The sequence below is a fragment of the Gorilla gorilla genome, chromosome 10 (genome assembly GCF_029281585.2).
Source record: "Gorilla gorilla gorilla isolate KB3781 chromosome 10, NHGRI_mGorGor1-v2.1_pri, whole genome shotgun sequence".
NCBI lineage: Eukaryota > Metazoa > Chordata > Mammalia > Primates > Hominidae > Gorilla > Gorilla gorilla.
Genome location: NC_073234.2, coordinates 49,836,644 through 49,850,381, shown reverse-complemented (window position 1 = coordinate 49,850,381; position 13,738 = coordinate 49,836,644). Strand labels below are relative to the sequence as shown.

The 13,738-nt window shown below is 41.4% G+C and overlaps 1 protein-coding gene across 2 annotated transcripts in view; it reads left to right on the top strand.

Moving 5' to 3' along the window:
- Nucleotides 1-13,738, top strand: part of SLC4A8 (solute carrier family 4 member 8) — a 90,606-nt gene that overhangs the window by 63,807 nt on the left and 13,061 nt on the right. For both annotated transcript variants that reach the window (XM_019039069.4, XM_055357187.1), the window contains 4 exons: nucleotides 87-338; nucleotides 4,063-4,131; nucleotides 5,265-5,438; nucleotides 7,304-7,441. In XM_019039069.4, the coding sequence (XP_018894614.2) occupies nucleotides 87-338; nucleotides 4,063-4,131; nucleotides 5,265-5,438; nucleotides 7,304-7,441 (633 nt within the window). The remainder of the gene's footprint in view (nucleotides 1-86; nucleotides 339-4,062; nucleotides 4,132-5,264; nucleotides 5,439-7,303; nucleotides 7,442-13,738) is intronic.

Sequence of the window (13,738 nt, the reverse complement as noted above, 5' to 3'; positions counted from 1 at the left end):
CTTTGGGCCTGAGACTCCTAGCTCACTGTTCTATGCCCTACTACAGCTAGCCTACTGATGGTGACAAAGACTCTGTTTCCCCACAGAAAGGCTGTGGCTACCACCTGGACCTACTGATGGTGGCCATCATGCTGGGTGTCTGCTCCATCATGGGCCTGCCCTGGTTTGTAGCTGCAACTGTCTTGTCCATCACACATGTGAACAGCCTCAAGCTAGAATCTGAGTGCTCTGCTCCTGGAGAACAGCCCAAGTTCCTGGGCATCCGAGAACAGAGAGTGACAGGCCTTATGATCTTTGTGCTGATGGGCTGCTCAGTCTTCATGACGGCTATCTTAAAGGTAATCATCCTTTCACTCATTCAGCAAATATCAAGGGCCTGATTTGTGCCAGGAATCCTGCCAGGTGCTGGAAATACAGTGGTGCCAAATAGATACAAGTATAAATCCCTGCCCTGAAAGAGTTTATTCTAGAGGGATAAGACAGATAACATGTAGTTAAGAAAATTAGTTAAGAAAACAAACATGATAACTACAGAATGTGAATAGTGATATAAAGGAAATACACAGTGCTTTCTGGCACTATAGAGAACTGAGAGGGGTCTATTTTAGTAGGATGGTCAGAGAAGGCTTCTCTGAGGAGATGCTATTTAAGATGAGGTGGAGGCCGGGCGCGGTGGCTCACACCTGTAATCCCAGCACTTTGGGAGGCTGAGGCGGGTGGATCATGAGGTTCAGAGATCGAGACCATCCTGGCTAACACAGTGAAACCTCGTCTCTACTAAAAATACAAAAACAAAATTAGCCGGGTGTGGTGGCAGGCACCTGTAGTCCCAGCTACTCAGGAGGCTGAGGCGGGAGAATGGCGTGAACCCAGGAGGCGGAGCTTGCAGTGAGCTGAGATCATGCCACTGCACTCCAGCCAGGGCAACAGAGCGAGACTCCATCTCAAAAAAAAAAAAAAAAAGATGAGGTGGAGCCATGCATGGATGGTGGGAGATGGCATGGAAGGAGGGGAGAAAAGCAGTCTAGTCAGGCCCTTAGGTGGGAAAGAGTGATGTGTGTTCTACGAAATATCAGGGCCATGTAGCTCATGGGCATTGAGTCAAGACAAGAGCACAGTGCAATGAGAAGGAAAGAGAGGCAGGGGCAGATCATGTAGGGCCTTGTCGACAGTGGGCAACGTAACCTTTGAAGGGTTTTAACAGGAGAGGGACATGATCCAGCTAGTTTAAAAAGATCACTCTGGCTGAGGTCTAGGGAAGAATAGAAGCAGACAGACCAGTGAAGCTGTTGCAGGTGACAGATGATGGTGGCTTGGATAAGGAAGCTGGTAGCAGGGACAGATAAAAACGCATGGCTTCTGTATAGCTTGGAGGCAGACCCAAAGGTCTCAATTGTTGACTGGATGTGGAATGGGGTGAGGAAAATAGAAAAATCGAAGAAGCCTATTAGGTTTCTTACTTGACCATCTGGTGGAGTGTGATGGCATTTATTAAGATGGAAAAGATTGTATGATTTTTGTGAGGGGTGGGGCTGTGATCAGATTTGGAGTGAGATGTCTGGGAGTCATCTAAGTGAAGAGGCTAGAGGAGGGTTCTGGACTAAAATATAAATTTGGGAGTCAACAGCACATAGGTGGTATTGAAAGCCGAGGGAATAGATGAGAGAACTCAGGGAAAAGAGACGACGTAAAAGAGAAGTGGGACATAAGAGAAGAGCAGAGTTAGAGGTTGGATAGAAGAAGAGGTAGCAACAGAGTCTCAGAAGGAGCTGCCAGAGAGGTGGGAGGAAAACTAGGGGGATGTGGTATTAGGGAAGCCAAGTAAGGAAAATGTTTCAAGAAAGAGGGATTGGGTAGACACGTCTTGGAAAATGAAGACTAAGCTAAGGCCATTGGATTTAGCAACATTGGAGGCCTCAGGTTATCTGACAAGAGCAGAGTCAGTGGATTGCATTAGTTTCTGCTGCCTGTGGGTGATTTAGAAGTAGAAGCAAAAGCAGAAGCTGACCATGATAAAAATCATTTTGTTCTGAAATGAAATGATTACATGTAAGTTAAATTACAGGCCTCCATGTCTGGCTCTTCCTCCACCCCTGTCTGGGGATAGGTACACACACACACACACACACACACACACACACACACACCCCTCTTTAACAGAAATGATGCCTTTTAAATCTTCCACAATCTCAAAAATCTTCCAAATCCTTAGGGATTTAGTGCATTTTAACATGGAACTTTTTTACTGACCAGTGACTTGAGGCAGGAGTTTGGGGTATCTTATCAGAGAAGGAATTCAGTGGAACTATAGAGTAGAAATCCAATTATAGGTGGCTAAAGAGTGAATAGGAGATAAGGAAGTAAAGACTGCAGGCAAATCTTTCAAGAGGTTTTTCTGCGAAGCAAGATGGAAAAATGGCAGTGGCTAGTATGAGAAGTGGGGCTAAAAGAGAGTTTTTTTTTTTGGTACAGGTAGAGGATACTTTGAACATTAAAAAAATGTTTTGTGGGTGGAAGGCCTGTATCTGGGAGATTGGGGTGAGAAGGAAACTTTACGGCTGTATTCCCAGGTGCCAACCATTCTGGAGCACTGCCTTGTCTCCCTTGCCTCCTCTTTCCTTTTTTTTGGCAAATCTTCAACCACCCCAGCCTGTACCACAAATGCCCTTCAAGGGTGAGAACTGAGAGTGATGGGAAGGATTTCTGAACCATCTTCCTGTCCCCTCACTTTCCACTCAACCTTACCACCCACCTCTCCTGACACCCCTTTCCCACCTCATATTCCCTGTACCCAGCCCAACTCCCACTCCCACCTGGTTGAGGCACCATCTGGAAGAGCCTAAACGTTGCTGCTTCTCCAAGATAGAACCATGAAGGCGTGGCAGTGGCCATCCATGGGCTTTCCCCTAGCTGCTTCAGGACAATTCTCTTAGGACAACTATTCAGTAGTTCACAAACAACATCGAATTGGGATGTCTAATCACTCTACAGCTGGAACATAAAATCCAGTGGGGGATTTTCTAATTCTTTGTTTTTTAAAATTTTACTTTAAGTTCTGGGATACATGTGCAAAACGTGCAGGTTTGTTACCTAGGTATACATGTGCCATGGTGGTTTGCTGCACCTGTCAACCGATCATCTAGGTTTTAAGCCGCACATGCATCAGGTATTTGTCCTAATGCTCTCTCTCCCCTTGCCCCCCACCCCCCAACAGGCCCTGGTGTGTGATGTTCCCCTCTCTGTGTCCATGTGTTCTCATTTTTCAGCTCCCACTTATGAGTGAGAACATGCGGTGTTTGGTTTTCTGTTCCTGTGTTAGTTTGGAGGGATTTTCTAATTCCACAAATTAGGTTTGAGAATATTTATATAGTCCCAAAAAAACTAAATTATAGTCCAATTTAGTTTTCAGCTCTGAGACTTTCCTTGCCTTGATTCTATAGGCCCAATTTCCCTACCTCAGAGTCAATCTGAAGATTACCTAGGTTGATAGACATGATGTGATCAGAAAGTCATGTTCAAATACTGTGTGGATGTTCAAGTGCAGTATAATAATGTTGGTGTTTCCCCCCAGACCATTACCTCTTTGATAAGATACGTCCCCACTCTTGCCCTCAAGCCACTGGTCAGTAAAAAAGGAAGCTTTTTTGGTTCACGTTAAAATACATCAAATCCCTGAGGAGATGATTGTGAGATTACAGAAGATTTAAAAGGCATTATTTCTATAAGAGAGGGGTGTGTTTGTGTGTGTGTGTGCGTGTGTGTGTGTTTGTGTGTGTGTGTATGTGTGCCCATCCCCATGGAGGAGGAAGAGCCAGATGGGTGAGATGGGAAGTCTAACTTACATGTAATTATTTCATTTCAGAACCAAATGATTTTTATCATTGTCAGCTTCTGCTTTTGCTTCTACTCCTAAGTCACCCACAGGCAGCAGAAACTAATGCAATGTGTCTGCAGCTATTTTGTAACTTTGTTTCATTCTTGGAGATTTAAAAGTTTATATAGTTTTGAGTGTGCTATGATACCAAATTTAATTTCTGGCCTTTGTTGTCCTTTTGTCTTCAGTTTATTCCAATGCCGGTACTCTACGGAGTTTTCCTCTACATGGGAGTTTCTTCACTACAGGGAATTCAGGTATTGTATGGTTCAGCCAGGGCAGTTTCTTCTCACTGCAAGTTTGCATGTCCTGTCCAGGGAGGGACAGCTCCCCAAGAGAAGCACAACCAGTTCTTGAGAAAATTATTTCCTAGTCTTGCCACTTAGGCTATTTTAGACATGTATTTGGATACAGGGAGAAAAACAGCCATGTTGGCAGGAGAGTACAGAGACTTCCAGGGTGGTCTGGCTTGATGTCATGGCTCCAGTTATTCATTAATTATTCAACAGACAATTTTTTTGGCATGTATTAAACATTAGTTGCTTTGCCAGGTGCTAGTAAACTTGGATCTGAAAGGTTGATCAAGAACCAAACTGGCTTTCACTCATGGACAGATCTAGGTTAGTGCCAGGCTAAAGTATAAAAATGGGGTGTTTAACTTTGGGAGAGGGTTCATTGGCAGAAGAGATAGGGGAATAGTGGGAGTTGCTCCTGGTAAGGAGATGTCACTTCTTGTTATACTCTGCATTTTTCCATCCATCAACTATTGCTCTAAGTCTTTCAAAAAGAAAAATCAGGAGCTTGTCATTGATAACTTGGGTATTCCAGATAATATAATAACTTAGGCTGATTATTCTTTGTTTGAATGGAATGTCCTATGGCCATTCTTACATACTGAGTTCTACTGTGAACTTGGGCAGGTTATTTAATCTCTGGTTCTCTTTTTTCCTTACTGTAAGGATGATCATTTTTTATATATGTAGGATGTTATGAGGTTTTATTTTATCTTTTCACTATAAATAATCAATGAATGGCTCCAAACTCCTAAAACAAGTAAGAGATTTGGTTTTGATAATAAGCAAAAAGATGTAATTGGTTTATTTTGTTTTCAACACCCCCTGAGAAAGAGCTCCCTTAGGAGACACAGAGTGGGATAAGAGAAAGAAGTTTGAACCTAGAATTAGAAAAGATGGATTCAAATTTTGACTTTGCCACTTAATAACCTTGGCCAAATTGCCTGGTCTTTTAAAGTCTCAGTTTCCATTTCTGTCCAGAGGAAATGGTGTTACCTACCTTTCAGAGCAGGTAATGTAAGAGATATGAATGGGTCTAACAAAGCTTCTGACCCAGAGTGCCCTCCTGAAAATAAATGCCAGTTCCTTCCTTTCAGTTCTTTGATCGTCTAAAGCTCTTTGGGATGCCCGCAAAGCACCAGCCAGATTTCATCTACCTGCGGCATGTGCCGCTGCGCAAAGTGCACCTCTTCACCCTCATCCAGTTGACCTGTCTCGTCCTGCTCTGGGTCATCAAGGCATCTCCAGCTGCCATTGTTTTCCCAATGATGGTGAGGTGGTTTTTAAAAAATAAATTCTTATTATCATTGTTATTTTTTAATGGTAAAATATTATAACTTTAAAATTTACCATTTTTAAGTGTACAGTTGAGTGGCATTAAGTACATTCACATTGCTGTGGAGCTATTACCACCCTCCAGCTCTGGAACTTTTTACATCTTGCAGAACTGAAACTCTGCACCTATTAAACACTAAATTTCCATTCTCCCATACCCTCAGCCCCTGGCAACCACCATTCTACTTTCTGTCTCTATGTATTGATTATTCTAGGTACATCATATAAGTTAATCACATAATTTGTCCTTTTGTGACTGGCTAATTTCTTTTCTTTCTTTCTTTCTTCTTCTTCTTTTTTTTTTTTTTTGAGATGGAGTTTCACTCTTGTTACCCAGGCTGGAGTGCAATGGCATGATCTCGGCTCACTGTGACCTCCACCTCCCAGGTTCAAGCGATTCTCCTGCCTCAGCCTCCCTAATAGCTGGGATTACAGGTGCCTGCCACCACACCCAGCTAATTTTTTTGTATTTTTTTTAGTAGAGACGGGGTTTCACTGTGTTGGCCAGGCTGGTCTCAAACTCCTGACCTCAGGTGATCCACCCGCCTCAACCTCCCAAAGTGCTGGGATTACAGACATGAGCCACTGCGCCCAGCTTGTGACTGGGTAATTTCATTTAGCCTAATGTCTTCAAGGTTCATCCATGTTGTAGCATGTGTCAGAATTTCCTTCCTTTTTAAGATTGAATAGTATCCCACTGTATGTAAATACTACATTTTGTTTATCCATTCACCTGTCGATGATACTGTTGTAAATATGGGTGTACAAATATCTGTTTGTGTCTCTGTTTTCAATTCTTTGGGCTATATGCCAGGAGTGGAATTGCTGGATCATATGGAAATTCTATCTTTAATTTTTTTCTAATCCTCTAGATCCACACCCTCCTGGTGAGTTTCTCAATTTTGTCAGGCTACATATAAGGGTTTGTATTCGTGTGTTACGTTCATGGGTTAAATAAATAGCAGATTACTGGGAACTCCTAGAAGGGATCCTATCAATTCCAGATGTATTAGGAAAGTAGTCACTAAATTAGAGAGAAATGTACTTGAATTTAATAAGCCTGATTTGCCTCATTCCTTGTCCAGTCACCAATTATAGCTGATGAACACCAGTCCACCCAGGCAGGATTAATTCTTTGTTTTCCTTTGGCTAAAATGGCCCTCATGGAAAGAAAGTGGAGCAGCAGTTGGGATGCCCTGGACATACCTTTATCGGGGAAATCAGCTGTCAGATTTTAGGCAAGTCACTTTCTCTCTCTGGGCCTCAGTTTCCTCATTTATAAAGCGAGTGTCAGGCCAGGCCAGAGGGCAGAGACAAAAACCACTAGAGACGAATGATGCAGGCCCAAAGCAAGGATTTGGGTAGGGGAATGTATAGGCAAAGGATCAGAGGGAATAAAGATGATCTTCTAAGAGAACCCATCATCCCACTGTGAGGAATGCTTGGGTGGCTGTGGCTGGTCCCACCATGGCCCAGCTCCAGCAGAGGCTTTCTACCCACCTGATGTCCTGTAGCCTTCCTGCTGACCCCTAGCCATCTGCAGATGATGTGCTGATCTTTTCAATGACAGAATCCAGTTAGCTGCTCTCTAAGTTGTAGAGCTGTTATGATAGTTAAAATACTGTATGTAACACGTTACCTGGCACAAAGAAAGCATTCAATAAATGGTGACTGTTAGGATTATTATGAGTTTGATTTTGCTTGAAATGTCCTAGTCTGCTGTGAAAATAAGGCTTTGCTTTTAAGTCCAGGAAGGAAATTAGTCCCTTTAATTCACTTTTTTTTTTAAATTTTTCTTCAGGTTTTGGCCTTGGTCTTTGTCAGGAAAGTCATGGATCTCTGTTTCTCTAAGCGAGAGCTGAGCTGGTTAGATGATCTCATGCCTGAAAGCAAAAAGAAGAAGTTGGATGATGCCAAAAAGAAGGCCAAGGAGGAAGAGGTCATAGTCCTTGCACCAACTGTATACCTGGGGGCCTCAAATTACAGAACACAGGAAGGGCCATGTGAAAAGTCAGCATGTCTGGAATCCCGAGGGTTATATTTAGGAGCTGGGAAGATTACCCCCAAAGATGTTCTCAGCTAAGAATGGATTAGGGATTCTTGCTTCTGTCTGTTCTTAATTTTTGGGTTTGACAACCACTTATTTTTCCTTTGTTTACAATCTACTCACCAGGCTCATACCTACAATGTGAACATACAATATGCCCTTATTAGCAGATTCAATGGCTCACATTCTTTCAAAAGGTCTAATTTGACAAATACATAAGACCCATTATTTCCTAGAATGTTTGTAATGTATCTAATTGCAAATGGTGCTGTGGTTGGCACCATGCAAAGATAACTTGCATAGGACTTTCTGTCTTTTTTCATTTCCCTCAGCACTTGGCATCTTGTCATCTACACAACGGACCCTCAATAAATGGCCTATATATGCAAAGAAAGAATGTGTAGCAAAATGAAAATACCAGACCAAGAAATGAGTGAGCTGGGAAGTGTTTCCAAATACAGTTAGTGCCTAAAATAGTGTCCTTTGAAAAAACTTTTAAAAGACTTTTTTTTAGGCCAGGCATAATGGGTTATCCCTGTAATTCCAGGGCTTTTGGGAGTTGAAGCTGGAGGATTAGTTGAGGCCAGAAGTTTGAGACTAGCCTAGGCAATATAATGAGACCCTGTCTCTACAAAAAAAAAAAAAAAAAAAAAAAAAAAAGAACAGAAAAGAAAAAAAATCAAAAGAATTAGCTGGATGTGGTGGCACATACCTGTAGTCAGCTACTTGGGAGGCTGAGGTGGGAGGATACCTTGAGCCCAGGAGGTTGAGGCTGCAGTGAGCTGTGATCATGCCACTGCACTCCAGCCTAGGCTGAGTGAGATCCTATCTCAAGAAAAAAAAAAAAGACTACTTTTTTTTCCCCTAATATCTTGAACTTTAAAAATCTTGTATTTCTAAATAAGCTTCAACAATTATAAAATATAAAGTCAATGGAAGAAAACTTTAAAGAGAATATTGATAGAATTCACTACATAAAATGTGATGCTTTCAGGCATCCAAAACTCTAAACAAAATTTTAAAATAACAGATAAGTTGAGACGTGTTAATATCCTTACTATTCAAATAATTCTTATAAATTAATAAGAATAATATGAAATTGAAATGAGCAATGGACATATATAATTTACAAAAAAGAAGTACAAATGGCCAGTTGCCTTATGACAAAAATTTCATTCTCACTAATAATCAAAGAAATGATTGTGCAGCATCTGGATTTTATGAAATGAAAATAAATATTAAAAAATAAAAAAGAAATGAAAATTTAAACAAGGAGAATACTTTTTTACTTGTCGAATTGGCAGAGATTTTTAAAAGATAAAAACAAGTGTTGGCAAGACTGTAATTGAAATTGGCTTCTCATACACTAAAAATAGTAATATAGGCTGGGCGCGGTGGCTCATGCCTATAATCCCAGCACTTTTGGAGGCCGAGGTGGTTGGATCACCTGAGGTCAGGAATTTGGGACCAGCCGGGCAAACATGGTGAAACCCTGTCTCTACTAAAAATACAAAAATTAGCTGGGCGTGGTGGCAGGCGCCTATAATCTAGCTATTCGGGAGGCTGAGGCACAAGAATCACTTGAACCCATGAGGCAGAGGTTGCAGTGAGCCGAGATTGTGCCACTCCACTCCAGCCTGGGCAACAGAGTGAGACTTTGTCTCAAAAAAAAAAAAAAAGGTAATATAAGTTGCATAAATCTCTTTAGAGGGCAGTTTAACCTTAGAGTCTTAAAAACATATATGCCCTTTGGCCCAGCAACTCTAATTTTTAAATTTATCCTAAGGATATAATTAGCAATGTAGACAAAATATTTTAATTGTGGTGACATAAAGAAAAAAAGAAAATTAGAGTAAATGTATTACAATGGAATATTGTACAACAGTTTAAAAAAATTTTTTTTTGAGACAGAGTCTCGCTCTGTCTCCAGACTGGAGTGCAGTGGCGTGATCTCAGCTCACTGCAACCTCTGCCTCCCGGGTTCAAGTGATTCTCCAAGTGATTCTCCTGCCTCAGTCTCCTGAGTAGCTGGGACTACAGGCACGCACCACCATGCCCAGCTAATTTTTGTATTTTTAGTAGAGGCGGGGTTTCACCATGTTGGCCAGGATGGTCTTAATCTCTTGACCTCGTGATCCACCCTCCTCAGCCTCCCAAAGTGCTGGGATTACAGGCGTGAGCCACCGCGCCCGGTCTAAAAATAAAGTTTTAAAAAGTACTTAATGATGATAAGTATTTTGTAATGATACTCAGTGATGTGTGCTGTAGTCCCAGCTACTCGGGAGGCTGAGGCAGGAGGATCGCTTGAATCTGGGAGGCGGATATTGCAGTGAGCCGAGATAACACCACTGCACTCCAGCCTGGGTGACAGAGAGATCCTGTCTCAAAAAAAAAAAAAAAAAAAAAAGAGGCTGGATGTGGTGGCTCACGCCTGTAATCCCAGCACTTTGGGAGGCTGAGGCAGGCAGATCACCTGAGGTCAGGAGTTTGAGACCTGGCCAACATGGTAAAACCCTGTCTTTACTAAAAATACAAAAAAGTAGCCAAGTATGTGGGCGCATGCCTATAATTCCAGCTACTCAGGAGGCTGAGACAGGAGAATCACTTGAACCCGGGAGGCAGAGGTTGTAGTGAGCTGAGATCATGCCACTGCACTCCAGCCTGGGCGAAAGAACAAGACTTTGTCTCAAAAAAATAAAAATAAGAAAGATATGTGGACATGTTTCTGACATTTTATGTGAAAAACATAGAGAATATAAAATGGAGCATACAGTAAGACTGTCAAAGAATCTCACTTTTACTAAAACATATACATATACACATACCGTACACACACACACGTGCATGTGTGCACCCCCCACACACACGAAAAAGATTGGAAGAAAATACACCAAAATGTTTATTGTGTTGCTCTATGTCTCTCTAGTTGGTAAGATTATACATTTTTGGATTAATTTTCTTCCTCCATATTTATTGAATCCTTACTCTGTTGGTCACTGTTCCAGATACAGTAGTATACAGGACACAGACAGTCCCTGACCGACCCCATGGAGCTTACATTCTCTTGGAGGAGACACTGTCAACAAGCAAACAAGTCTATATTTGTTTTCTTGGTTATAGTGCTGTAATTCTACACACATACACACACACACACATATATAATTTTAGGTAGTGATATGTTTTAAGAAGGTAGGGAGTGAGGGAGTTACTTTATTTAGGATGATTAGAGATGACTTCTGAGGAGACATCTGAGTAGAGACCTGAATCAAGTGAGAAGCAAATTATGAGAATATCTGGGAGTAAGAACATTCCAGGGCAGGGATACAGAAAATGCAAAGGTCTTGAGGAGGAATGAGCTTGGTGTGTTTGAGGAACACCAAGAAAGCCAGTAAGACTGGAAGGGACAGAGTGGTAGCAGGGAGACCTGCTAGGAGGCTGGTAGCAGCTCAGGCAACACGGGAGGGTGGCTTATGCTAAGGTAGAGGTGATGAAAGTGGCTGAATTGGGTACTTATTTTGAAGATAGAGCTGACAGGTTTTGCTAATGATGGTGGGCATGGGTGAAAGAGGAATCAAGTATGACTCTTAGATTTTTGGACTGAACAACTGAATGAAAGGTTGTGCTATTTATTAAGATGGGGAAGACCAAGGAGAACAGCAGGTTTAGGAGGAAAATCAAGAGATCTCCTTTGGATGTTAAGTTCGAGGTGGCTGGTAGACATTATATTCCTTATTTTCCAAAATTCCTGAAGTAAGTACATATTTGTTAACACGTGTTACTTTATAAAATTATTTTAAAAGCTAAATGAAATAAAAGAAAAAGATGAAGACTTGACCCCCAAATTTCTCCACCTCATAGCCAACATTCATGTTCATTTCTTTATGTTGTTTTCAATTTTTTAACATAGTTTTCATATAACTATGATAATTATATAATTGTGACTTTGTATTTATATATATAGCACATATATATTCTGATTTTTCCCCTCAACCTGATTTCATAAGACACTTTCATGTTTCTATTTGTATCATGATATTTTTTAAATGGATGTATAATGTTCTATAGTATTATCTCATACTTAATTTAAATATTTTTCCTTTGTTAAAATTTTTAGTTGTTTTATATTACTTTGAACATCTTTGTACAGATAGTTTTTTCTCTGTAATTATTTTCTTTAAATTAGTGGGATTATTTTATTTTCTTTTTTTGAGATGGAGTCTCGCTCTTTCGCCCAGGCTAGAGTGCAGTGGCGCTATCTCGGCGCACTGCAAGCGCCACCTCCCGGGTTCACGCCATTCTCCTGCCTCAGCCTCCCGAGTAGCCGGGACTACAGGCTCTCGCCCCTGCGCCTGGCTTTTTTTTTTTTTTCTTTCTTTCTTTATTTTTATTATTATTATACTTTAAGTTTTAGGGTACATGTGCACAACGTGCAGGTTTGTTACATATGTATACATGTGCCATGTTGGTGTGCTGCACCCATTAACTCATCATTTAGCATTAGGTATATTTTTAGTAGAGACCGGGTTTCACGGTGATAGCCAGGATGGTCTCGATCTCCTGACCTCGTGATCCGCCCGCCTCGGCCTCCCAAAGTGCTGGGATTGTAGGCGTGAGCCACTGTGCCCGGCCGGATTATTTTCTAAGAAAACATTTTATTATTGATTTATAAAAAAAGTTATTTTAGATTCAGGGCATGTGCAGGTTTGTTACATGGGTGTAGTGAGTTATGCTGAGCTTTGGGCTTCTAATGATCCTGTCACCCAAGTAGTGAACATAGTACCCCATAGGTAGTTTTCCAACCCTTCCCCTGTCTTCCGCCTTTTGGAGTCCCCAGTGTTTTTTGTTCCCATCTTTGTGTCCATGTGTACCCAATGTTTAGCCTCCACTTATAAATGAGAACATGCATTATTTGGTTTTTTGTTCCTGCGTCAGTTCACTTAGGGTACTGGCCTCCAGCTGCATCCATGTTGCTGCAAAGGACATAGTTTTGTTCTCTTTGTGGCTGCGTAGTATTCCATGGCATATACGTACTACAGTTTCTTTATTCAATCCACCATTGATGGGCACCTGGGTTGATTCCATTTCTTTGCTATTGTTAATAGTGCTGCAATAAATATATGAGTGCAGATGTCTTTTTGACAGGACAACTTATTTTCCTTTGGGTATATACCAAGTAATGGGATTGTTGGGTCTAATGCTAGTTCTATTTTTAGTTCTTTGAGAAATCTCCAAACTGCTTTCCACAGGGGCTGAACTAATTTGCATTCCCACCAATAGTGTAGAAGTGTTCAGTTTTCTCCACAACCATGCCAAAGTCTGTTATTTTTTGACTTTTTAATAATAGTCGTTCTGACTGATGTGAAATGGAGTCTCTTTGTGGTTCTGATTTGCATCTCTGATGATGCATGATGTTGACCAGTTTTTAATATGTTTGTTGACCGCTTGTATGTCTTCTTTTAAGAAGTGTCTGTTCATATCCTTTGCCCTTTCGCTTCTATGCACCAATAACACCCAGGCTGAGAGTCAAACCAAGAACACAATCCTAACTGCAGTAGCCATAAAGAAAATGAAATACCTAGGAATACACCTAATCAAAAACATGAAAGCACTCTCTAGAGGGAGAACTACAAAACATTGCTGAAAGAAATCAGAGATGATTCTCTGAAAAAGAAGTCAGATTAGAAATGATTCTCTGAAAAAGAAATCATCTCTGATTTCTTTCAGCAGTGTGTTTTTTGTTTGTTTGTTTGTTTTGAGACAGAGTCTTGCTCTGTCGCCAAGGCTGGAGGGCAATGGCATGATTTCAGCTCACTACAACCTCCTGCTCCTGGGTTCCAGCGATTCTCCTACCTCAGCCTCCCGAGTAGCTGGGATTACAGGTACCTGCCATCACGCCTGGGCTAATTTTTGTATTTTTAGTAGAGACAAGGTTTTGCCATGTTGACCAGTCTGGTCTCGAACTCCTGACCTCAAGTGATCTGCCTGCCTTGGCCTCCCAAGTGCTGGGATTAAGGCATGAGCCACTGTGCCTGACCTCTTTTTTTTTTTTTTGAGATGGAGTCTCACTCTGTCGCCCAGGCTGGAGTGCAGTGGTGTTAAAAACTGGTCAACATCATTCATCATCAGACATGCAAATCAGAACCACAAAGAGACTCCATTTCACATCAGTCAGAATTACTATTATTAAAA